Below are 26,591 nucleotides of genomic sequence, written 5' to 3' on the forward strand. Positions count from 1 at the left end.
TCGTCTTATTGTTAGATTTACTGAATAAGTATAATTTTGCTGGTATTATGTGTAGTGTCAACACTACTGTGTATGAAATATGGGTATAACTGGTCCATATCAGTAATGCTAGCTGAACCCACAAAGAATTCCATGTCAGAAGAAATATTTTTATATGATAAATATTGCATTTATTGGTCACAAATGGCAACAAAAAAAGCTTTTGAATTGTTTGAAATATTATACCACTGTGCTAAAAGTGCCTGGGTTTGTTTTCAAATTAAGAGTGAACACTTTTTAGGAATTTAAATGTAATTAAAAAAGTATCTCTTTTCCCTTTTCTCATTTTCGTTATAAAATAACAGTATTATAACCAATCTTTTGCAATGTACTCTCTAACTATTGTGCTTTATTACTAATAATCAAGCACCAGTTTGTAGTAGTCACTGCACTTGCTGAAACGGTCTGTAATGGGACAGTTAATCTTACAGAAGGAACATGTTTGTCTGTCTGCCTTGTGTTTAGAGAGAGATGTCAGATTGTTGTTGTATAAGGAAACACATAACCTTTCCAGAAATATATATATATATATATATATATATATATAATTCGGGTAAAAGGGATTAGCTTTGTGTTACTATATATATTTATAGCTTGTAAGTATACACGTGTACTAGAGAGCAGCCATGTTTGATCATTTTACGTACGTATTCTGCAACAGAAGTGTCCATGTGCAGGAACTCTATAGGAGGCACTAACTTCACACACAATCAGAATGGATAGCAAAGAACAAGTGCATGAGTTACATGATTCAATTCTCATTGTGTTTCAAATGAACTATAAACAGGTTGACAATTGAAAACCCGGCCATCGATATTCCGGATCCTTCAGTTTCCAGGCATGAATTTTGGATCGCATTTACAATACAGGGACTGCAGTACACTGTTTGACCACTAATGTTTTCATGGCGCTGTTCTGCAGAAACACTTGCTTGCTAAACTAAATACACGTTGAGACGTCCCTGCTTCTAGCAAATTGTGCCAGATGTCCGTGAATGCTGTGAGAGGAAGGCTGGCCTGTGTGTGGAGGTAAGTATAAAAAAAAAATCTGACACTCCTCAGGTCCGGAAGTTGCCGGTTTTTGGAAATCCAACTGGTATGGCCCCAAATTTGGCTTTTTTGCCAAAGGAGACTTTACAAAATACTGTAACTACTTGAGATATTTTTGTGGGACTTAGATATAAAGTTTTTTAATATCTTGGTGTATTTTTTGTTTTATACTTTAATTTGCTAAGGCACATGCTGCAACTGCTAATGATATTTTTCCTGCCAACATTACAGCCCCAGTAGTTATAATCTTCCCTGCCTAATACATCCCTTTATCCATGTTAAGTTGCTATGGCAGCCCTCAATTACCATCAAGTCGGTGTGTGCTCTCAATAGCTTGATAGCAAGAGTGCATTACTTGATCTGTTTCAGGAGATTAATTCATTATACTCCTCATTAGAATACTCATTGCCTAACAAGAAGCCATGTGCTGGACACGGCATTTGGTTAACTCACTCACACTGTTATACATGGTATTTTTCAATCAGTCTTTGTAAAACTGCCAGCACCCACTTTACATATATACACAGCAGAAAGAAAGGAAAATCCAGTTATTTGGAAATTTGTTTAAATTGATCTGTTAACAGTATTTAGGTTTAGGGTGCCTATGAGCTGCCTTACCTTACCCTATTTATCAGATTTGTGCTCATCTGTAGCATAGTTTGCTGCTTTTCACTCACATTTGTTATACAGTTCACTGTTTAGGCCTTCTGCTTACAAGGTGTATTTAGGAGTTCAGCCAATGGACCTGATTTATTAAAGCTCTCTAATGCTGGAGAGAATACACTTTCACCATTGAAGATAGGTGATCTAGCAAACCTGGAATGATTTTCTTCAATGTCATTTGCTATTTGCTAGCAAATGCTTTGAATCCTGGACCAGATCCATCCCAGGTTTGTTGGATCACCCAGCTTCACTGGTGAAAGTGTATTCTCTCCAGCCTTGGAGAGCTTGAATAAATCAGGGCCAATGGCTCAACAAAACCAACATCAAAATGTTGTTGTGTTAAATGTGAGGATTTGTTTAATTTGTTAAATGTGATGCCATGGTCAGTTTTCTGCTTGCTCATATAGGCAGCTCAGTTTGATATTTTGGTAGCCTGTGCCTCTAAAAAATCTCCCTTTATTCCATTGCAGCAGCCCTGGACATTGCCATTCCAAGGATCCCACCCTCTGTGGTTAACAACAGCATTCCTTGCATAGTGTACTTGGGGGCACACCAATTAGGCATTCTCTGTGTATACTCAATTCTTTGCCTCCTTTCTTAACACCAGTGTTGTCCAGATTACTGCCAATCCCACAACAATCTGCCCTTTGCTGCTCTATAGATGGCAATGGGCTAGCAGGCATTAGTTCTCTCTTCCCGTTCTTGTGGAGTCAATTAACTCAAGTTTACTAAAGCTCCTAAATCCTACCCCCTGCCATCCCTGGCATTTTTTATTGGTTTCTTCATAAATACAAGTTTAACATTCAAATGTTGCTGAACAAAAACCTATTGTTAGTAGTATTGGGATTGTTATAAACTAGATTGATATGCAAAAAACATGACAGCTTAAAAATACAATTTCCTGCCTGTACTTTACTCTGATTTATGAGAAAACAACATGATTTAAAAAAAATGTTACATATTCCCACAGGTCCCCCTGACCCCCACCAATTTTGGTGACAATACCAGGTTTAGGAGCCTTTTAACTAGCCAAAAAGTTATAGACCATCCTTAAAAATGGGTTTATTCTTAACTATTATTTTTATGAACAGAAAAAGTAGATTTTGGAAAAAAAACAAACAAATATTTTCTTTTGAAAAATGTTCCTACATGCCCCCTTGACATTTCACCTAAATGAAAATTTGCTGCTCATCCCTGTCACCTATCCAATTTTCATCCAGAGGTATTTCTAAGAAATGGAAAGGGAACACCTGGCTGCACAAAACATTCATATACTAATCTGAAAGTTTACTATATCTAAAACCACATTTAAAAATTATGGAAAATCAGTGTACACTCCTTAGTAAGTAGGTGAGCTTCATCAAAAAGCATGATGTACAACTAGCTTTTGACATTGCGACGGTTTACAGAGAAACACTTGTCAATTTATTGGATTAATAGGACACATATGCAAACTATGCAGTGCCTGGGCCTTCCTGGGTACATTAGGTCATTATGCCCATTTGCTTGGGTATATTTTACTGATCAGATCATATTTAAGGAGATTCCAAAGGCAATTACACATTTCCTAAATTTGATTCAACTGCTTATCTTAACACAAACATACACATTGGATGATCGGGCTATAGAGTGACTTGATTACTTTGTCTAGCAGTGTTTGCTGCTTCTCCACAGAAGATCATCCCCAACTCTGGCCCAAAATGGCCATATTGCATGACTATCTTTTAATGTCTCTGGACTCAGTAACTGATATGTGGTCAGCTTTAGATGTTGTCAGACAAGACATTTGCTGCCAAGAAATTTGTAATGATTTTACGTCTTGTTAGATGGGAAGATCTCTCAAACAATGCTACATGTGCGACATATTTATTTACAATCATTTGCTATAGTCATGTCCACATTTGTACCTTTGGCACTGTACCAAAGAGTGAGTTAAACATACTTAGGGTGAGGTCAGTAGTAGTGGAAGATATTAGTGCTGTCTGACAGGGAAGAATGTTAATCATTTTTTTTTGTTGGCTCCAAATTTCTGTCTCATTAAAATTAAACCCGTAAGCATCTCATTCTAATATACTTTGTAAAATTGAGAAAGGATTCAAATTGAAATGATTAAAAATGTTACTGTAAAATAAAAAAATTGTACAGTACATATAATATAAAAGGTACAGTATGAATGAAATCACGTGTCCTTTAATTGCAAATGTTAATATATGTTTGTTGTTATAGGTGTTCCCCTTGGCTCATGTAAGTGGAAAGAAGAAACTTATCACATTAATTAATCCCCAAGCTGTGAATCTCACAGACTTCAAGGAAAAGCTTGAGCAGGCAATTAAGTCATATGAAAGGTACATTATGCATCTTAAATATGGTCTTTACTAGACAATGTAGCACAACAAATGGGATTCATGTACATGATGTCTTCCTGGCTCCTATTCTCAGAAGTCAAACACAGTTTAGTAGACATGTTTATTGAGGCTGAAGGAAATATGCACTAAAATACTGCATTCAATATTAATTCAATTAAAAAAAAAAGTAAACTGAAATGGCTTTTTGTGGATCAGTAAACTTGACAAAGCCAATACCATACACAAATGCAAACAAGTGGGTTGGGCCAGGTAGTCATAAATTGACTTTCTGTTGGAAGAATAGAAACCTTATGAATAAATCATTTTTGTATGGTTGAGAGTTTTGATGTCGCATCTGTAACATTTTGGATACACCCTTGTATCAATTTACCCATAGTGTACCTTCTAGGCTACCAATTACTGTACAGTTCCTGTACAGCCAAGCCTATGAGGCTTTTTCCATATATCTCTTATGTAATTTAAACAGCACTCCAGAAAATTTTAGATGACTCTTGTGTCAGCAAGAAATAGTAGCATTTTTCAGGATCCATGCAGCAAACATTTGTGCAATTATGTTAATGAAATTGTATCATGGAGCTTATATCACATCCAGGGAGTTTAAAATTTGACTGCGCAAAGTGTTGTAAAATCGTAGTGATTTCCAAAAGTCTTTCCCATATGACCCTGAAGTAATAACAAAGCTGATGGGATATGTGCTTTTCTCATCTCTTCATGTAGATGATAATTTCATGGCTACAATATGAGATGATGAAGTGGTGCAAATGGAATGCAAATTACATTGGATATCCTTTGAACTGTATTACTTTTTAACTCTTTATTTGACAAAACAAGTATAATGCAGACATTGGTTCATTAATGAAAAACAGTGCATAAAATTACCAACATAAGAAAATGACTTTGTAGGTTCAATAGCAATGTGGATTTATGTTGTAAGCATTTTAATAACAAAATAAAAAATTCCCTGTTTGCATGACAGTGTTGAATGCTTTTTCAGGCTTTTTCTCTAATATTAAGGTGTTATTTTAATGATTTAAAGTAAGGCATATATACAGTGGCATTGGAAAACATAAAAAGTGGAGAGTAAGATTTTTTTTGGGGAAAAGAAGATTAGAAACAAAAGAAAGAACGTGTAATGGTTACAAAATATGGGGCAAGCATTGTTCTTGAGGAATGGAATGATTAGTAGATAACTAAACCAGCAAATTGTGCACTTGGCTGCATGTGACCTTGTAGGCATCTATGTTTATGAATATGACCCTGATTGTGATCAAGTAGAATAATAAGCTGTAATATGTGTACGCAGCTTTAGACTCCAGCTAAGCTCCAGTTGTAACTTTATTGCTGCATAACAGAATATTAAAGGACTAGCCTAGTAATTTAGAGCAGAGTGCATCCCCTACATTCTACTTCTTTTATTTTAAATTAATTACAAACGAAGGAAAGGACAGCTTCTGTAGACATAACCGTCTTCATAATCCAATGATGTTAATGTGATCCCCACAAGTCCCTTATAAAAGTATCCTTTATTCCTCTTGAAGTTATTCAATACTTTTGTAATTCACAAAATAGAAGGAAAGATATATTTCCATTATGGGGAAAGCACAGTTTAATTTCCGTGAACCAAGATTTTGAGTTATGTGCCATGCTTAACTTCAAGTATTTTTTTTTGCATGTGGGTTTTTATTTTTTTACATGTGGTTAGTATTGCAGTAAAGATTTGTACATAAGCCACTAAAAGGAGCTCTGAATTTCGCTTTTGTCACCTACTTTGCTTGTTTAGAGCATACCTAAAAATATTTTATAAAATTGGAAGATTAACATTTTAAGTGCATGTGTACTTGCAAAGCTTCATTACCTTTCACATTATCCATACTTAATATGATCTATTTTCTGTCAAGTTGTTCCGGACCAATGTTTGAACCCCCCTTCGTATTAATGGAAACAACAGGTACAGGAACAGATAGACAGCAGCTGTGTAGTGGGACCCTACTTTACTGTTAGGATGCAGTAATCCATTGCAGTGGTCTGACATGCTTCCTAGTCATGGCATATGATAGCAGCTGTTGTTCTTTACAAAGGGAAATATCAGAGGGGTTCAAACTCATAAAAGAGTCAGGAAAGTCAACTGAAATCATTGTACAAGTATACTAAAGCCTAAAACAAAAGGTTTGAACTTTCTATAAATAGGCCATATACCTAAAGTCCTTGTTATAATGTTAGAAAGCCTCATCAACATAGTCTTTTAATCAGAGGCTTATATTCTACATATCCATCAGTGGAAAAAAAACCCAGAACAAAGAAGAAGAATAGTCAATCCAGTCATTCAGAAATAATAATTTAGGTAATGTAAAACTGTAAATTTTGCACCTTCATTTGTATGAATAAAACACGTACCTGTTTATCTTTCCGCTAGATTTGATAGTGATGTTCCAGTATCATACATGGAAAATAAAGAATCTCTAATACAGACTCTAGATAGGCTTGGGTGGCCTGTCTCTGCTGAAGATGTTATGTTGCTGGAAGATGAAATTGTAGCTGGGAAAACGTATCTTCAGCAAGCCACAGATCTGCAAGAGGCTAGCAGGAATATTTCAAAGGTAAGATAACAACAATACAGAAAAAAATTGTTACAAAAAAGTAATAGAAAACATTGCAAACATTACATTTATTACATAAGATATAAACACTATTCTCAAATATATCTGACCTCTTACCTGACCCGAATAGGTTCACGGACCCTAACACTTAGCCTTTCCCCTGCCCAAACTCTCAGCCAAATGCTTACACTTATAAATCAATCAAACCCTAAACCATATCCCTTAATATAGCACTTAACCTAATCTTTACATTTATTCCTTCCAATCTAATCTTATCACTAAAAGTTTCCACTTACTAAGGCAGCATTTATAGTACCTTCTCTTTTAATAACTTATATATTTAGGTTAAAAAAGGCGTAAGTCCATGAAGTTCAACCACTAGGGAAATTTACATTATAACCAGCATACCAACATAACCATCATCAACACTAGAAAAAAGTATATCCCAGATGAAACCATATATACATCGTTGATCCAGAGGAAGGCAAAAACATGGTTCAACTTACTCCAACAGGGAAAAACATTGTTCCTGACTGTGAGGCAATTGGATGTTCTCTGGATCAAAAGTCTCCAGTGTTATTTTTTTAAATCTTCAGTACCTAGTTGTATTCTGTGCTTCTAGAAAAGCATCCAGCTTTTTCTTAAAGCAATCTATAAAACATTCTAAAACTACTTCCTGAGGGAGCCTTTTCCACATTTTCACAGACCTTACTGTAAAGAATCCGTTACATATGTTGGAATTAAACATCTTTTCCTTCACACACAAAATGTGCCCCCTTGTCCTTTTTGCGACCAGTTAATAATTGTGAAGAGAGTTCTCTATATGGACCTTTCATATATTTATACAGGGTGATCATATCCCCCATTATACGTCTCTTCGCATGGGAGAATAAATTCAGTTCAGCTAATCTCTCCTCATAGCTGAGCTCCTCCATTCCTTTTATTAGTTTATTTGCCCTTTTTTGCACTCTCTCCGGTTCCCCAATATGCTTTTTGTAAAGGTTTATACATTGCAAGGATTTTAGCAAAGTTCAATGCACTTCCCTACAGGGGAGGATGTTCCTGTACATGATCGATTTGGAGAAAAACTGCATAGAAAAGCAGCGAGCCAAATACAATAGCAGAAAATTACATATTAAATGCTTCGAACATCATAATTGTTGTCAGGTACATCATAGTAGGCAAGTGTTTTGTGAACACATACACATTAAGCATGGTTACCTGTTTATAACTGTAGATAAGAGAAGGCTAAATAAATACTCCACAACCTTTATTTACCTTTAAAAAAGCTTCCTACTCTTTTTGGAGGAAGATAAATGTGTGCTTCTGTGCAATACATTCATTTTTATGTATTGTTTCTTACAAAGTACAGATGACAGTAACTTTAGTCATTCCTATAGGTATATTTCAAGGTAATTTCTCATTGTCTTTCCACATGATAAATGACTACCATTCACATTCTATGTTCTCAGTGACTCTAAATAACTGCTGCATTGTTTGTGTTGATAAATGTACTTTTGTGAAATGTACCTTGAAAATATCATGGCAAGGATAGAAAACTAAGTTTAAGGTCAATAAAAAAAGCACAGTAATGCTTTGTACCGAGATATTATTCTTTACTAATAAATATAAAAAATTCCTTAAATGATACTGAAAAACAAATATTGACAAAATGTCCTTAAACTGTATGCGCAGAAGTTACTATATATTCTTATAATATACATATTTAACATAATCTAGAACTTTCAAATTGACTGTAAGAAGATCCGTACTAACTGTAAAAATCAAGCTTAACTCCACCCCTGCTATGTTTCATGCGTTTGCATTTGTCCATAAACGTATTGGGTCTTTATGATCAGCTGAAAGACACAGAAAGTGGATACCAAGCTTAAATCTCCATAAAATCAAAATTTGTAGATAAATTCAGCTGCTAGTATTTTTGGTACATAAGGATTGATGTAAATTGTAACCATGGTACCAGCATGCTGTTTTGCATTATTTTATTTCTGGTAATTGTATCAAACTGGAGAAAGAAAAACTGTACATGCCACTCAGAGAGATCAATTTTACATACATATAAAGTGGGCCACAGTGATAGAAGAGATAAGGTTATTGTACTGGGAGAGCCTCACTTTACCTGTGTGCATTGCAGGACACATCTAGGGGATGTGGAGGTAATACAGTGTCTACCCAGCCTGCCCCATCCTCCCTCTGGTGCCCAAAGCAAATGTTTCTGTTTTTTTGTTTTTTTGCATCTTCCCTAAGTATTTGTTTTAGCTCAGTGACTTACTGACATTTATTGAAGGATAATAGGCTGTTTCACCTAGCTTAGAGAAAGAAGTGAAGCTTTGACTTCAACCACCCAATCATATACAAGCAAAAATATTTTTTTTGCATGTGATTGAGTATTTGTTTGAGAAATACATTTTACCACAAGTGTGAATACACATCAAAGGTGACAATTCACAACAGAGTGAGAGCCTAAACTCCTCTAATAAATAATTTTAGTTAGAATAAAATACAGATGAAATTAATAGATTTAGACTCCCTGTTAAAGGCAAGTTAGCAATGACAGCTGTTATATTTATATCTTTGGGAAACTCCAGAAAAGCACTGTGTTAGAAAACTTCTCTAAAAATGTAGGTGTAGTGCATAGTCCCCTGTGTTGTTTTATGTGGTTTACACTAAATGATTAGGATTGTTATACAAACAAGCCTAATTTTTTAAAAATGTGCTGTTGTTATTTCTGCAGTGTAACAATGAACAGCTTGAAAAGAAAAAGACAGAGAAGAAACCAAAAAGACAACGAATAGATGCACTGAGAAGTCAAAAAGTCATTGCAAGGTCTGAGGTTGATGGTTTTTACTATCCAGGTACTACATACAAGAGCAGTCAACCTACCCTTCAGTTGTAACACCGACCTTTTTATAAAGAACATGTTCAATGTATTCTTCTTGATTTAGGGTAATAATTAAATGTTATTTGAAAATGTGGCAGAACAGTAGGGAATTCCTATTTGACTATAATTTTACTTATTAGGGTTGTTATGGTAATAACTTCTGTTTTGTGTGATACATGTGTTCTTCCTTACAGGAACAGTGCTGAGAAGTATTAATTCCAAATGTGCCCTCGTGGATTTCCTGCATGGAGAAAATTTGATTGTTCCCATTAGATTTATTATACAAACAGGTGGAGCCTTACCCTGGCCAACTCTGAAGGTTATATCATTTTGTGATTTTTATTCCAATAAAGCAATATACATTTAGATACCAGAATGAGACAGTATGATTTGGTCATTGTGTCATTCTTAGATAGGGTTTATCGGTATGGTATTGCATGGAGTTCAGGATCATTTTAGTGCTTTTTATTTAAAAGAAATTATAAAGGCTGCTGCCAACATGTTTTAGGGGTCTTGGCTTCCCCCTTCTGAAGGGTTACAATAAATATCAATACAATGATTTTTATAGGAGAATATCAGTGGTTTATATAGTGTAATAAATATTTCAAATCATATATATATATATATATATATATATATATATATAATGTTTAGTACCATTGTATCAGATTAAGAAGGATTTACAAACTGTATAAATAAAGTTAGGAATGTGTGATTGTCTTTAATGTCAAAAACCAATTGCTCACTAGATCAGCGGTCGCCAACCAGTGGTCCCTCGACCACTGGTGGTCCGAAACAAAATTTTGGTGGTCCACAGAAATGTTTGGTAATTATTTTCAATTTTTATGTTTTATTATTTATAAAAAAAAAATAATATTCTAATAAATTCTTATATTCTGAATGACAAATTTCACCTTTCTATTGCACTAAATTCACGGACTGTACTGGAGACAGAAAAACAAAGGGAGGCGCAGCGTGACGTCAGTGTAGTCTGTTGTATGAGGTTGTATAAGGCAACCATTGCCGAGCTGTACACTTCAGTATTGTTTTCATCATTACAACAGTCACCCCACTCCGGAATACCGATTCCTATCTGATGGTTTTATTTTATTTGTTTATTTTTCAGATGCTCTTTTAGGTAAGTATGACCTTAACTGTATTTTCTTTGTATTGTATTTTCTTTAATTGTTATATTTAATGGCATCAAATAGTTTGATTTTGATAACTATCATTTCTTGTTTGGTCTTAAATTTGAATAAAATAAACTCATAAAGAGTGAGAAAAAGCAAACAAATATTTTGCATTTCGTTAGTAATACCAAAGATAATGCAACTAATGATAACAGTAACAATAGTAATACCTCACTTAACCGTGAGCTGATCAATGAATCAGAGCCTCCACAATCCTTGACAGGCACCATTAAGAAGATAATTTTTACAAATGTATTTATCTTTATAAAAAAAATTGGGATTTAAAATGATGAATTTAGTGGTCAGTAAGGTCCGAAAGGTTGGCAACCACTGCACTAGATGTCATCTTAATAGATGGGTATTGGAAAAACTAGTGGACAGCTAGTAGTCATTTGCTAGTTGATAATGAAGCTCTCTTTTGTAAATATCTGTAGGTAGAACATCTGGGCCATTTGGATATATGCTGAGACAATCACACATTCTAAATGTTAATTTTTGTGACAGTTTGTGAATCCTGGTAATTTGATACAATGTTGCTAAACTATTTTTTACAATACATTTTTTATATATACATTTATTTTAAAATATTTATCACTCAATGTAACCCATTGGTTGAATTGGTTACTTATTGTACCCCTGAAGAAGAGGGATGCTGGAACTCCTAAACACATTGGAACTCACAGAACCACTTTCATTCTAATATATGATCCAATTTTAAACTGAACTTTTATGGATAGGGTTTTAGGCACAATGTCAGACCTGAGAAGACAGGATGCCCCATGTATGAAATAAGTCCTAATTACAGGGTACTCTGTAAATGAGAACCTGGTGTTCTCTCAAGCCTTTTACACTGCAGCCAATCATCTATGATTTATGTATATATGTTATGGTTTATTGCAAATTAGCTGCAAATTCTGATTATGTTTTTTTTCACATTAACTAGTTATGGCAACTTTAAAACCTGCATTATGAACTCTTATTACTTTACACAAAAATGCACACTTGATGCTGTGGACATCAGAGTACAGCACAAGGGAAACTGTCATTAATAAATGATTATTATATGTATTATTTTGTGCATGACTTACAAGGACTTATATTGTACAAAATATTTATCTAATCTTAAAAAACTTTTTTTATTTGCACCTAGTAGTCTCTACTGGGAATCTGATTTGAGAACTCAGGACTGCAAGGCTGCAAGTGTTCTTTCCCCACTTCCACAGCATTGCTATATCTATCTATTTGGTAGTATATGTAAAATACACAGTATGTCCATAGTTTACATTGTAATAATATGTATCTATTTTAACATGTATTATAGGTTGGAGATTGTGTTTTTGCAAAAACTGGGGCAAAAGGAGGAGGTGGTTGTTATCTACCTGCGGTGGTCATAGCAACACCGAGGTCTGAAGCAGCAGATAAATTGTATACTGTTCTCTATTACAACAACAGAAAAGTAAGTGCCAATCGAGGTCACACATGTTTGTTAACTACCAACACAATTCATTTGTGTCATTTAAGTGCTCATGAATGTATTACAAATCAGAGAGACACAATATTAATTATGTCCATTGTGTTTAGGGACATTGCTTAAGGAGTGAACTATTTAAAATAAGTCCATCACAGTTTGCGGTTTCCTGTAGCTATATCAGAAAAGCCCAGATGATTGATTACACAATGTAAGTATTTCTTCTTATTTAAAAAAATAAAAGTTTTTGTTTATAGTGCAAAAGTATTGAATATTAACAACTTGAACTATACCATTGCAGTCAAGTTTCTTCAATCAGGAATGTTTTGAGCCTAAACATCTCTGTTGGATTGTAGCTACTCTCACCTAATCAAATCTAGTCTAATCAAACATCTGAAGTAGTCCTTACATCTAAAGCTATTGATTTAAAGTGGAACACAATTTAACAAAATCCAACCCGGCAGGTCATTTATTGCAGAAGGGACAGTCAATATCCCTTCTGCAATAATGTAAATGTACCTGACCAATCACAATGTTCTATATACACTCACCTGTCCTTGCTCTGTTGCATGCCCAGACATCTTCTTTCTCTCCTCTTCTGACTGTAAGATCTTTGTCCATGTTGATTGGCCAGGGTGGGATGATGTAACTTCTGCTTATTTTCATTAGAGTTCATTTAGTCCCGGCAGTTCCTAGAGGATGCCAGGAAACCCAACAAATCCCAGCATGTTCCACTGAGATGCACATGTGCAGCTCAGTGTACTTACTAAAGGACATTATGAACAGGTACACCTATTTTATCTCCTGTCCCTTCTGTATTAAAAATATGTATACAATTTTGAAAAGGGGAACTCAAAATCAGGGTTTTTAAAAATAAGCTGATGCAACTATGTACAAAAATATTTTTTTTATCACTGCCACAATGAATTGCACATACGGAAGGATATACTTTCATCATTGCAGCTGGGTGATTTCCTAAAAGTAATTAGCTATTTGTTAGCAAATGCTTTCAATTCTGGACCACATCCATTTTAGGGTTTGCTGGAGTACCCAGCTTCGAAGATGAAAGTGTATCCTCTCCAGCCTTGGAGAGCTTTAATCAGGCCCTATGTCTTCTACACTTGTCATCTGCAATAGAATTACCCATTAATGGAAATGTGTAGAACTGAAGAAGCTTTTTAAAGTAATTTTTCCTGTGGGTAAAGTAGATTGACTGCAGATAAATAGAAATTTAATGAAATATGCAAACATCACTTACAGGAAGAAAGAAGATATATTCAGGACTATTAGGCATTCAGTTAAGCTAAAAACAAATACACAATTGAAAGCAAAGGAATAAGACACATTTTTGGATTTTCCAGCCCCTGCAGAAATTGCTCATTTAAATGCCCTGTCCCTGCCTTCTTTATATAATCTTCTCAGCCAGGCACCCTTTCCATTTTCCTCTTACTTATTATTCTCTGTTATTTCCCCCACTGTTTCCTTCATTCACCCTGAACATATATATGATGTCCTGCTGTGGGTGCTCATCAGTAATGCAAAAAACATTTTTTGTGACTGGTTAACCCCCAGTGCGATGAACTGTGAAGAACCAGACTGCCTTCTATAAGAGATGATTGCCATCTAAAAGAGATCTGAGAATCCACAGAGGTTCAGCTGTGGCTCTATTTTATGTACAGTACGTTACCCTTTGATAGAAATATTCTATATCACAGCTATATTTTGACATGTCCTTCCAAGCAGATGAAAAGCTTTAGCACCAGAGATTATTTTTCATGCATATGTATTTTCTCACCTTTTCAAGGATGAATGCACTTTTAATGCATATTAACTTTGCTTTGCTTTCCACCAGCTATGAGAGTTGTCTTTTTTAAACAGTGATGTTGTAAAATTTCCAACTTAGAAAACAAGTTTAAATCACAAGATCAAATGTTACTGTAACCCTAAGAGATACATGGTATATTTATTTATTAAGCAACATTCTCTGGTGGCGATCAATTAATTTTAAGGCACACTAATGTATTATCTGTTGTGTATCCTCCAGACATTAGAACACTTTAACATGCTATCACCTTATGTTTCAAAAAACAACAACAAAAACTACTTTTGCAAATGTCTAATTGAGTTTTCTAATTATCTGTAGCCATGTTACTGTACTGTTCATAGGAGTAAGTGCTTAAAGCTTTTGGTTGGCATGGAAGATTCTGCAGTGACTCACCATATTGATTTATTATTATTCTTTCACTTCCCTAAACTATATTGAAATCTGAAAACTGCATGTTTGGCTGAATATAGGAAGAAGTTATAAAAACAGTTTACTTTTGAAAAGAGCAATTGTGCAGTAACAACAGCAGCATAGAACAGAGCTCACAATATCAAGACTTATCCTACTTCATTGATAGAATCATACCAATGCCCCTTTCTCTGTGCCTTCTGATTGATACAAAGGCTCTTCCTCCTCATGCAGCTGCAATTCAAAATGTTTAGGTTTGCAAATAGTAATTATTACAGAGGTAGACAAGGCAGCCAGCAGGCAGGTATAGGAAAAACAGTAAATTATTTTTTTCTTGAATAACAATAATTTACAAACCCAACTGAAGGGACAAGCAGAGCTGTTGCCTCTTACCAGAGCGATAACATGTACTGACATTATTTACCAGGCAAATTCATCATGTAATTTGCTGTCATAAGAACAACTAACTATTCACCAAAGCCTAAAAGGTATATCCAATAGACATGTCAATACTATACTCATAAATATTTTGCTTATTATAGTGTTTGGTAATTCATTCTGTGCAAACAAAGCAACATCTTCAAATTAGACCATTTTAGAACTTTGGGCCTGATTTTTTAAAGCCCTCCAAGGCTGGAGAGAATACACTTCCAGCATTGAATCTGGGTGATTCAGCAAACCTAGAACAAACTACCCTAAAAGTAATTTGCTAATGGTTAACTAATGTTTTCCATCCTGGACCAGATCCATTCCAGATTTGCTGGATCACCCAGGTGCACTGATAAAAGTGTATCTTTTACAGCCTTGGAGAGCTATAATAAGTCATGCCCCGTGTAAATTAATGGGAGCTGTACAAATAGGGTAATCAAACGTTCCTTTATTTTATTATAAAAGTTTCTGTTAAGTAAATGTAGGTGATTTGTATTTAAAAAGTAAGTAGAGATTGGAAGACATACTTTAATATACTCAAAAAGTAATAACTAGCGATAAGTGAAAATTTTATTCCTGAACCAACAGGAGCTAGCCTGCTGTTTACTTTTAACAACTATTCATATTTACTTGCCACTCACTCAGCAAATACTGTAATATATACATGCTTCTTTCACCTGGTGTGTTAGCCCCATATTGCCATCATAAATAAAAAAAAGGCTATAAATGTAAAAACTCTTATCATCAAGATAATATGAATTAGCACACATAACACTTTGGGCCTGATTTATTAAAGCTTTTCAAGGCTGGAGAGGATACCCTTTCACCAGTAAAGCTGGGTGATCCAGAAAACCTAGAATGGATCTGGTCCAGGATTAAAAACATTTGCTAGCAAATAGCAAATTACTTTGAAGAAATCCAGTTTAGGTTTGCTGAATCACACAGCTTCATTGATGAAAGTATATCCTTTCCAGCCTTTGAGAGCTTTAATACATCAGACCTATTTTCTCATTTCTCATTTACTAGTATTGTTACTTTTAGTATCTACAACATGTTGTTTTTTTAATCTTACAGATCTTTTCATAAAATTAAATATAATTTTTGTTGAGAATGATTAGGCTTTTACCCCTCATTGATCTCTGTTTAAGAATATTGCTGTTTATGTACATTGGAACTTTTTTTTTATGGTCATATATTTTTAAAAAATCTATACTAAAAATATATATTTGTCTTTTTAAACCACATTTTTTTCTTTATGTAACAATTTTCATTCAAAACAAACAACAGCATACAGACATTGAAAGGGATGGGTAACAGGGGTAAACAGTCAATAGAAACCAGTTTCGGCATAGAATGCAATCCAAGGCGGAAATCATAAGCATAAACAATATGTGTTACAAAAACAAAAAAAAAGAAAAACTAAGGTTTAATCCGCATGGTAATAGTATTGTACCAGTTGTATTACTATGATTTTTTGTCAGCATTCTGTGTCATATAGATTATAGAATAATATATTTAGTAGGTGTGGAACCTACTGTTTTTCCTTTATTCCACTTGAATTCTACCAGCGTGCCCTTTGAGGCTTCTGGTGTATTTGCTGAGGTTTCTTGTCTGAGCCAGAGCATTGTGCTTCTTTTATATAGCACTAACATAGCACAAGATCTATCTCCTCATTTACACACCCCACAAGCTTACATCAATGACAGCCATTTGTTCTATGTATTGTTAATTGAGTGATTAGATCACTCCCTAAGAGATTCATCACCAGCAATTTTAGTAGTTACCCGTCTCCAAATAATCAATAAATGTAGCTGTTGCCTTATTTCTTACTATCAAAAAAATGGGTTTCTTGATTACTACTAATTGAAATAATTATTTAGCAGACATGAATAGCTTAGGTAGTTTATAAGGTATTGCTTTTTTTTTCTTAAATGACTTGTAAATTAGATAAACTGATAACTAAATGGGAAGATACCCAGTCGGACATTTATGAGATTACGTTCAGGTAAGCCTAAAGAAGTGCCAGCCTCATATGTGAAATAGATCAATTACAGGGAAGGAGCGGAGGAGAAGGGGGAAAAGAGAGGCTTTAAATCACTTTGAATGTATTGTAAACACACATACATTAATCAGGTTTTAAATATGGATAATTGTAGTATAATATACTAATAAAGAAAAAATTTTCTTAACAGTGTTAACCAGTGTCTTAAAAAGCCTCCCTTTTCCCCCTTCTCCTCTCCCCCATTTGTTACCTTTAGGTTTTAAATAGAACAACGGTAATTTCATTTTCACTTTTCCATCCTAATCTGTGTCTGTGTACATATTATCCCAGAAGAATTGTATTCCATGTATAGGTAATTTCAAGGTGAATCATACAATCAGTATTGAATAGAGCAACTTATTTTTTTTTTATAAATTTAAAGAAATTTATTAACACATTTATTATCTTGTGTGTAATCTTGAACATCAGTCCAAGTGTCCAGATTGTTGAGCCCATCCAAAAGCCATCTCCACCAAAGGAAGTGAAGAAGAGCAGATCTTTGTCAGGGGGAAGCAGACATTCATTGAATCTGCATAGAAGACCCAAGACACCCGATGATAGTGACAGTGACTCTTCCGGTAGTGCAGACAGCACAATCAAAGGTACAAAAAATATAATTTTAAGGTATATTCCAACTACATCAACAGTTTCTATAGTCTTTACTTTAAATTTTTGATACCCATTTATATTCTGTGCTTCTAGAAAAGCATCCAGCTTTATCTTAAAGAGACCTATATAACTTGCTAAAACTACTTCATGAGGAAGCCTATTCCACATTTTCACTGACCTTACAGTGAAGAATCCCTTCCTTATGCATGGATCAAACTTCTTTTCCTTCAGATGCATAGAGTGCCCTCTTCTACTTTGTAAAGACGTTAAAGTGAGTAGTTTGGAAGAGAGTTTCCTATATGGACCATTTATATATTTATACAGGGTGACCCTATCCCCCCCATGAATGTCTCATCTCAAGGGAGAATAGATTCAGTTTAGCTAATTTATCCTCCATTCCTTTTATTAGTTAAGTTTCCTTTCTCTGCACTCTCTCCAATTCCGCAATGTACTTTTTTTGAGCTGGTACCCAAAACTGTACTGCATATTCCAGATGTGGTCTGACCAATGCTTTGTACAGGGGCAGGATTATCTCTCAATCTCTGCAGATGTCAGATCTTTAACATCAGCCCAGATGTCCAGATTGTTGAGCCCATCTCATCAGACTCTCCAAATTTTAGGCTTATTGCTGTTTCAGTCTTATTTCATAGCCACAAGTCAGATTCACACTGTCTTGGTTAGTTATTTCTGATTGGTGATATATCACTTCATCCAATAGAAGAGTATAGATTACAGTTATCAGCCAAACCACCATACATTTAAGGAACTGAAATCTGTCTGTAGTTTTTATGTAGAACAATGTAAGTTTTGGCAAAGTTTATGTACACTCATTATAGGAAAAAAATGCAATGTAAAATAGGCAGCTCTGCACCTTTAAGTACTACAATTTTTCTTGCCTACAATTGTTTTTCTTGTCTACAATTATCTTGCCTACTTTTGTATTGCTAAAATACCTGTTGACCTTACCATTATAATATGGGCTTTGTGGTTTAGAGTGACAACATTTGAGGCATTTTCTTTACTACATAGCAACAATTTACACTACTGCTGAACCTGCACCGCACCATCATATGCAGTATTGTTGGATGTATGTAGGATTGCTAAACGTCTAGGTTAAATTTAGTGGACGTTTTTTGGATAGTATTTCAAGTTTCATCGTTTTGTACTACTTTTGCGTACACAAGTTGCAATCCTGATCTGTCTGAGATTTAAACAAAGGGTTTGTTTTTAGATAAAAGACTTAAAACATTAGCTTGGTTAACATATCCCATGTGTATTCGAGATGCAAAGAAGATAAAATGCTGTTTATTAACTTCACTATATTAGCCTTTTAATTTGGAGGTCTGACCTTAAAAAAAACAGCAGCGGTATAGCAGCTATCTTTTTGAGTAAGCCAATCTTCATATTTCTCTAAATGGCTCCCGAAAGGTGAGAAGTTTAAATAAAAAATGAAAAAAAGAGTAAAATATTCCCAATTTATTAACAGTTTGTAGTTTTCCTAAATCTGATTAGCACAGTTATAAAAAGCTAGTAAACATAAAACACATTTTCAGCTGGCTTTATTCTGTGCAGTTCATGAAGGAGGGTGATAGGATTGCAAAAATAATTGTTGCAAGAGGTTATATATATCTACAATGATATTTTTGTATTTCCTTTTGGTATTTCCGTTACATATTTGTGTGTTCTTATTGTATTGCATGCATCAGAGGAGACATAGTATGAAGCTGTCCACCAGAAAACAGGGAAGTTATTGGTATTGGTATTTAAAATAGTTGTACTTTTCTTGGTATATTACAAAGGTGTGAAAGTTGTGAAATTAGACAATAACTTCTGTATAAGACATTAAAAATACTTAGGAATGTGAGTTGAAGTGGTACACACATATGGTACTGCACATATAGTATATATTTTAAAACGGTAGCCACCGTAAACTGTTTTAAGCAGATGGAATGTTCTAATAAATACATACATATATATTTATTTAACATTATTTTAATATGACTATTTACAGTAATGTTTTTGCATAAATGATACATTATGTTATTTGGGCTACTACATGTATGGGTGTGATCATAAGCTGAAAGTAAACCTTATAAACCTACATTTATGGCTTCTGGTGCTGCCCCTGCTTCACAGAAACAGTTGTTTTTTTTGATAAAGAAATGTATCCTGGTCATGTGGCACTCACATACTGAACCTGATTTATCAAAGCTCTCCGAGGCATGAGAAGATAGACTATCATGGATGAACCTGGGTGATCCAGCACACCTTGAACATGCAACAGTATTTTTTTTGTCCCTTAGCCCTGTGGATGGCACTGGCGGTTTGCACAATAATTAGTTTGGTATATTGTATAAGGTAAAATAATATAATAAACATTTAGTAAGAGTTAAGAGAGAAATGCATAGAATAATTGCATTGCACATATAAAGCTCTTTGTGTATAAGTATCTGATGTAATAAATGGCAAATAAAATAAATCAAATATATTTAATGGAATTTTTCTTTTTAAATAATCTATCATTCCTGGCACAAACAGGGGAAGCCAGGATTGCTGGTATCCTGGCAATGACAATGGCAGCTGACATGATTTAATGCAAATTGGTAGTCGTACCAGTGGCACTGCCTCCCCTTGAAACCTCTTTGTCCTCAGACCTCCAAGTCAAAACTTGGGCTATTTGCTGAAAAGTAAGGTATTTTTATTGATCTATTTAGATTTTTGCCTGAATCTCAGCTTCCCTGGCATGTGTGTTTATAGATTGCCTTTAAATCTAAAGTATATTTTTCATCAATGTGTATTGTTGATCATTTCCTACAACAATAAATGTGTCCTATTTCAGCTTGAAAAAGGTACATTTTCCCCAGGCTTAACCATTAACCACTCTGTGTGGTCAAACAAATATATTGTTATGACAAGTAGTCCTTGTTAAAAAATACAAGATAAAAATCATCCTTTAAAAAAAACTGAATAGTCTGTTTCAATCATTTTATTATGCATCATATTTTCCTGTAGAAAGCACAGGATGCTTTAACATGTTATACTAAGTACATGTAATATTGTTCCCATTGAATGCTAAGGCTAGACTGGAGAAGGTTGACTGTCGTGGGAGAACCTGGGTGATCCAGCGAACCTAGAATACATTTTTAAAAAATAATTTGCCAAATGCTTTTAATTCTGAACTAGATCCATTCTAAGTTTACTTAATCACCCATGATAGTCTATCTTCTCCAGTCTTGGAGATCTTTAAAAAATCAGACCCAATGACTGTGCACGGTTTTGGAGGTGGTTAGGTTAGTACGATTATTATGGGCTAAATTGATTGAATTTGCATTACATAATTATATGTGTGTGTATTTTTTTGAAAGCTGTTAGCTCTGTACCACAAGTATAAAGTACCACAAAGGGATATTAGAGTCCCAGAGCACAAGCCTGCAGGTAAATATTTGTTGAACCCAAAAAGAATATGCTGTAATATCATGATTACATTCCTTGTATGGTTACAGATAAACCAATTCAAATTAAAAAGGAAGTGCTTTGTCTTTAAAGTTATGAGTCTTGATTATTAGGTCACTAATATTAATATGATTCACAAATTTCATAGTGTAGAATGAATGGTCATTTATTTTGGTAACAGATCAGAAACATGGATTATATATATATATATATATATATATATATATATATATATATATATAGAATATTTAGGCATAATCTGGAAATATATCGGATGTTTCTGTTTTTTTTTTCAAAATCCAGTTTTTGTACCTCCCCATCTGATTGGGAAGCACTACCCTATGAACCATGTGAGGTGTCTTTAGCCTAAGCACATGTGTTTTGAGCTGGAAAGCAATCCCAACTCAGCCCTACTTTGAAAGAATGATGTTAATAAATCTACTTCTAAATGTGAAGCTCATTGGGCACAGGTCGTCCCCGAGTTAGGGACATCCGACATACAGACGTCTCCTAGTTACAAGCAGGGTTTCCCTGCTCGTTCGTGTGCAGGACAGAGGCTTGATAGAGGGGAGGGGGTCAATTTCCATGACTTGCAAAAGAAATCTTTTGCTAAACACAGCTAAGCAACATCTTGTAACTCTTTAATGACCGAGACAAACTCTGCAGTTGTTCTCCAGAAGTCATTGAATGTCTAGGCTGCATAAAGTTATTTTTTTTTTCTGCTTTGTTTGTGATCAACTCACATTAGGGATTTTTACAGTAGCTGACACCACGCTGTCCGATAGTATGTTGAGACAAACATCTGTCCTAATTGCATTTATTAAAATAATGTACCTGTTCCGACTTACATACAAGTTCAACTTAAGAACAACCCTACAGTCCCTATCTCGTATGTAACCCAGGAACTACCTGTATATTTCTCTTGAGCAGTTCACAGTTCTGATTTAAATTAGGCCCTTATGTTCCAACATCAGTAGGTTTTGTAACAAAAAGGTTGTGAAGGTGAGAGCGCTCTTTGTTTTCTACCCTTCATAAGATGCTTCTTGTATGATACCCTGGAAATGAAAAAGTCATTTTATAGGCCATTAATTAGGACTAAAGCGCCTGATATTATTTTGCACTGATAGGGGTCGGGATTGCTTTGTATATTACAGATTTAGGCGGGTTTCTTGGCTTTCCATGCCTTTTTGCACCTCCTTTTCTTCATGTGTTTAATACTTATTCCCTGTGCCATTCCACTTTATTACACATAACCTAATTTATGGACTTATTTTACCAACATTGCGTTTAAATTTCATGTCAATGGCTCAATTAGAATTATGTTTACGGCTGTAACATCATAGAAAGGAAACTACCTTTTTAGTTTACTAGGTATGAATTTTTTGTCTATAATCAGATACAAAATTAAATTATTATATGCTTATTAGACATAATAGCAAACTATCACCTCTGTATAGGAGACTGTGTTTTTATCCACTATCATCTTAGAGTTGTAGAGTCTTATGTAAAAGGGCAAAAAATTACTTAAAAAGTACTTGTAATATATATTATCAATGTGACCTTTTTTGAAACAGTAAGTATATATATATATATATATATATATCCTACTAAATTGTTGGATGTTTGATAGAAGGGATAGGAGTTAAACAATCCCAATCAAGGTTATATCTCCTTACTCCTGATATTAGGACTGTTAATCTGTAAAGTGGGATTCAAGATATTTGAAATATAACATATCATTTAAATGACTTCACTTGCTTGTATTTACTGTAAATTTGATTGTTATAACGTAGTTTTATAATTTTGCATTAAAAAAAACTTTCATTTAAAAAAGAATTTATGCGTTATGTAAAAATGTATCCTGTTCCAAGGATACTGGCTGCTGTTCACAACAGTAATATTTTCTTTCAGCACAGAAATTTGTTTCATATAAACGTGGTGGCAAAAAGCTGCACATTATATGTATGAATGATATTTACACAAGATAACCAGAATTCAGCCTGGCACTTCAAGTTTTAACATTATTTTATCTTCCAAATGCTGTTTCTGCCTGCTGCATAATTCATTTCATTTGGATTAAGCAGATTCTCGAGAGGCATTATCTTCATTAGCTAGTGCCAATTTGGAAAGCATTTATTAATGCTTCAAATAGTCTTCACTCTCTCACATTGTACTATTGAAGAACATTCTCTGGATTGAAAAGCTTTCTCTCTTCGGGGACTTGTATTAATAGCATAAGGCTTTGATACAACAGAAAGTGAGATAAGATGTCAAAGTTACTTTGTACTCACTGAGGATAGTTCCTTAGGTAAAAATATGTCTGTGTGTGACATAGGGTGACATTTTTAGAGATGCTATTGCCAGTCCTAATCCAAAATACCTGTTTCTAGTTGGAGACTCAAGGGGGAGGGACAGCTTTTAAAACTTTTATTGTTGAGGTCTACAGGATCAGGAGTGTTTACTATATGAAACTCTTGGGTAAGAGTAATGATTTACAATATGGGGTAACATTTGGCCTGAAGCCCCGGAGCATCCCAGAGGCATAGTCCCTGTCCTGGAACACCAAGATAAAACCAATGTTGTGTATTATATGGAGGAAGAGTCCTATTCTTAGAGCACCTAGCTAAGGGGAAGTAAGGTGATGGGTGAAAAATTTATTTTCTTTAAGCAAGCGTGTCAGAACAATATTTTATACAGTATGTAGGTAGGGGAAATGTGGTTTCCATGATAATTAACACTTTGTTTGTTTTAGTTGAGCAGAATGATATTTTCTGTCCCTGTTACCAACTCTGGATCAATAAACAATACATGGATCATGTGATATTTTTTACTTGTTATTGTTAACACACAACTATAATTGCTTTTTCCTAGAATTGTACTATCAAATCTAATTTATCTAATCTAATCAAAAGAAATGACTTCACCTTACTGTAACACTGTACTTGAAATGCCCATCCTGTTGCTAATACAAGGAGAATGATCAAATAACATACCAATATATCCTCTGGTGAATCAAAATCTTGGCATTTAGTTTGGCGATGGTATCAAAACTCATAAACAACTGGTTTATGCTGACTGCTTTTTCATTTACTTGGACAGATATTAGAACTGGTATTTACCTTTGAGCCACAAAAGACTTTAAGTGATTCAAATGTGTATCATAAAACTAATTATTGGTACATATTGTATAAATAAGATAATTAAAAGGCAGAGTTTTGACTGATATGGCAAGTAAAATAAAATTTTATGTCTGGAATCAGTGAATGGTTCAGAAGCACCGTGTTGGTGTTTGTATTTATGGCATTGATTTCCTGTTTCTTTATTCTTATCCACATTAACACTTCTTTTTTCTACAGACAGAAATCTTTTAAGTGAAAACACTAACAAGAAACTAGAAGATTTGGCATTACAAATTAATCAACACCAAAAAGAGCAAAAAGAGAATCAACAGGTAAGAAAAAAACATTCATAGACAACCAGATATGCACAACAGTGAAAAAAGTATACAGATATCTTTATGAGACACTTTTAAGCATCAATACTTTTACAGTATAAATGTTTTTGCGGAAAGGGGTACTTCACATTTGCTGACAGTAATTCCATTTCTGCACTGTAGTGTTGCAGTGAGCTTTTTTCAGGTCAGTTTATAGTCTCCTATTTACTATACCTCTGTGACCGACTTCACACCACAGCATTACTACATGCAGTCATGGTCTTACTAGAAAACCAAATAAATGGCTACAATACAAATCCAGGGCCTTTAATCTTACTTGAATGTATCTGCAAATTTAAAGCCTTTAATATATTAATAATAATCAGGTTGCATTTCACCATGAAACCAGAATTCTGTTGACCAGCAGCCAGTAACAGGTTAAAGAGCTCGTGTGCTAGCCTCAGGTTAAACATTTTCTTTTTTCTTTTTCTTACTAAATAGGAAATTCAGCAGCTTCTAAAAGAGCTAAAAAAACTGAACTCCCGTAAAGGTAGAAGTGAACAGAAAGAAGAAGAAAACGACCTGACAAAACAGAAAATTGATCTGCTTGAGCAGCTGAAAATTCTGATACCTATTAGTAGCACAAAACAGGAAAAAGATGGTAAGTGCACCTTTTCAGTTGCCTGTTCTAAGTGCCATTGATTTTCTCTTTGGTTAGAGAAGTAGATCTTAGGTAAAAAGTCAATAGATCTATATAACCTAACTTACATGCGGGTGGTGCTGCTTATATATATGGTACATAGCAAAGTCAGTCTATCAACAAAGTGCACAGAAATAGCTGAAAACAAAAAAGAAAATAAACCTATTGGACCAAACATTAAAGTACAAGTAGTAAGTAGTAAGTAGTTGGATAGTCGGATTCAGGCAGAACAATTTTACTAACCTTACATTAACTAGAGTCCCCTGAAGTAGTTAAATGGGTAACTGCCACTACACTTGCACAAAAAAAATGGTGAAAGCAAATTATGTGTGGGATTACCAGAAGCTAATCACAGCAGCTCTAACAAAAGCTGATTTTTTATCTGGGGTATAAACACAATCTTTGTCACCTCAAAAAGTATCAATGTTAGGATCCTCATTTTGCACTGAGCATTTTCTTGTTTTACTGGTCTTTACTACACTATCATTTTTTTGACAATGCATAGACACTGCAAGTTCATGATGGTAAAAAAAAGGAGAAAAGCAAACTTTTTCTCGTCCATTTATAGGGACACTCCTATGTTGCATAATTATAAATTTGGCCTTGTTTGTAGGAAAATTAGCATAATGCTATCTCTGTGAAATAGAAAAAACACTTTTGAAAAGAAAAAGTATGTCTGTTGCATGGACAATACCACTTTTAATAAACCACACACAAATACTAAAGCACAGCAGTGTTATTTACTTATGTGTCCTCTGGCTTGGGGTGTTTGAAGCTGGCAGAGTGCAAAAAGAGCAAAAGAAGGGGAAAACAAAAGCTGGGAGGATCTGCTGGCCTCGAATCTTAGCCGTCTTTCCACATAAATGAGCCCGTGTCCTGTATCTAATCAGGCAAAATGTGCAGCGTAAAACATCAAAATAACTGATTGCAAAACTAATTTTGTTCTTCTGTCCACTCCCCAAAATTATAAAAGCTTAATGGCAATTGATAATGGGCTAAAGCTTACTGTTTTTTCAATTATTTTAATAAAGGAGTCTGTGGTTATGCTGTATGTTTTCCAAGCCTGTTTTTATACACTAATTGTGTCTGGATATAGGAATAAATTCCAAGAGGAGATATTTTCCATGATTTTAAATAAATGGAATTACACAGATGAGCTAGGCACAGAGGAACGTCTGCTGAGCATAATTGGTTTATCTGCACTGCCGGGTTCTTCTGGCATAACTTTGATTCTGGTAGATAGGAAGTGCCAACACAGTAATGGAAATTTAAACCTCCTAGACTTGACCTATTTTCCTGGCTTGAAATGCTTGAAAAAAACTTTAAAATGATATGTGTATTTATCTTTTTGTTCTTCAATAGAGATTGGATATTTAAAAAACAGATAAAATGCTTTCAAAACATAATTATCCCAAAGTAATT

The 26,591-nt window shown here is 34.4% G+C and overlaps 1 protein-coding gene across 1 annotated transcript in view; it reads left to right on the top strand.

The window, feature by feature from the left end:
• Positions 1-26,591, top strand: part of VWA3B (von Willebrand factor A domain containing 3B) — a 76,219-nt gene that overhangs the window by 27,398 nt on the left and 22,230 nt on the right. Inside the window, exons 20-28 of the mRNA XM_072402458.1 lie at positions 3,978-4,096; positions 6,531-6,714; positions 9,467-9,587; positions 9,808-9,932; positions 12,125-12,259; positions 12,385-12,482; positions 17,404-17,576; positions 24,393-24,487; positions 24,971-25,130. Coding sequence (XP_072258559.1) covers positions 3,978-4,096; positions 6,531-6,714; positions 9,467-9,587; positions 9,808-9,932; positions 12,125-12,259; positions 12,385-12,482; positions 17,404-17,576; positions 24,393-24,487; positions 24,971-25,130 — 1,210 coding nt within the window. The remainder of the gene's footprint in view (positions 1-3,977; positions 4,097-6,530; positions 6,715-9,466; positions 9,588-9,807; positions 9,933-12,124; positions 12,260-12,384; positions 12,483-17,403; positions 17,577-24,392; positions 24,488-24,970; positions 25,131-26,591) is intronic.

Source organism: Pyxicephalus adspersus, chromosome 1 (genome assembly GCF_032062135.1).
Source record: "Pyxicephalus adspersus chromosome 1, UCB_Pads_2.0, whole genome shotgun sequence".
NCBI classification, from domain to species: Eukaryota; Metazoa; Chordata; class Amphibia; order Anura; family Pyxicephalidae; genus Pyxicephalus; species Pyxicephalus adspersus.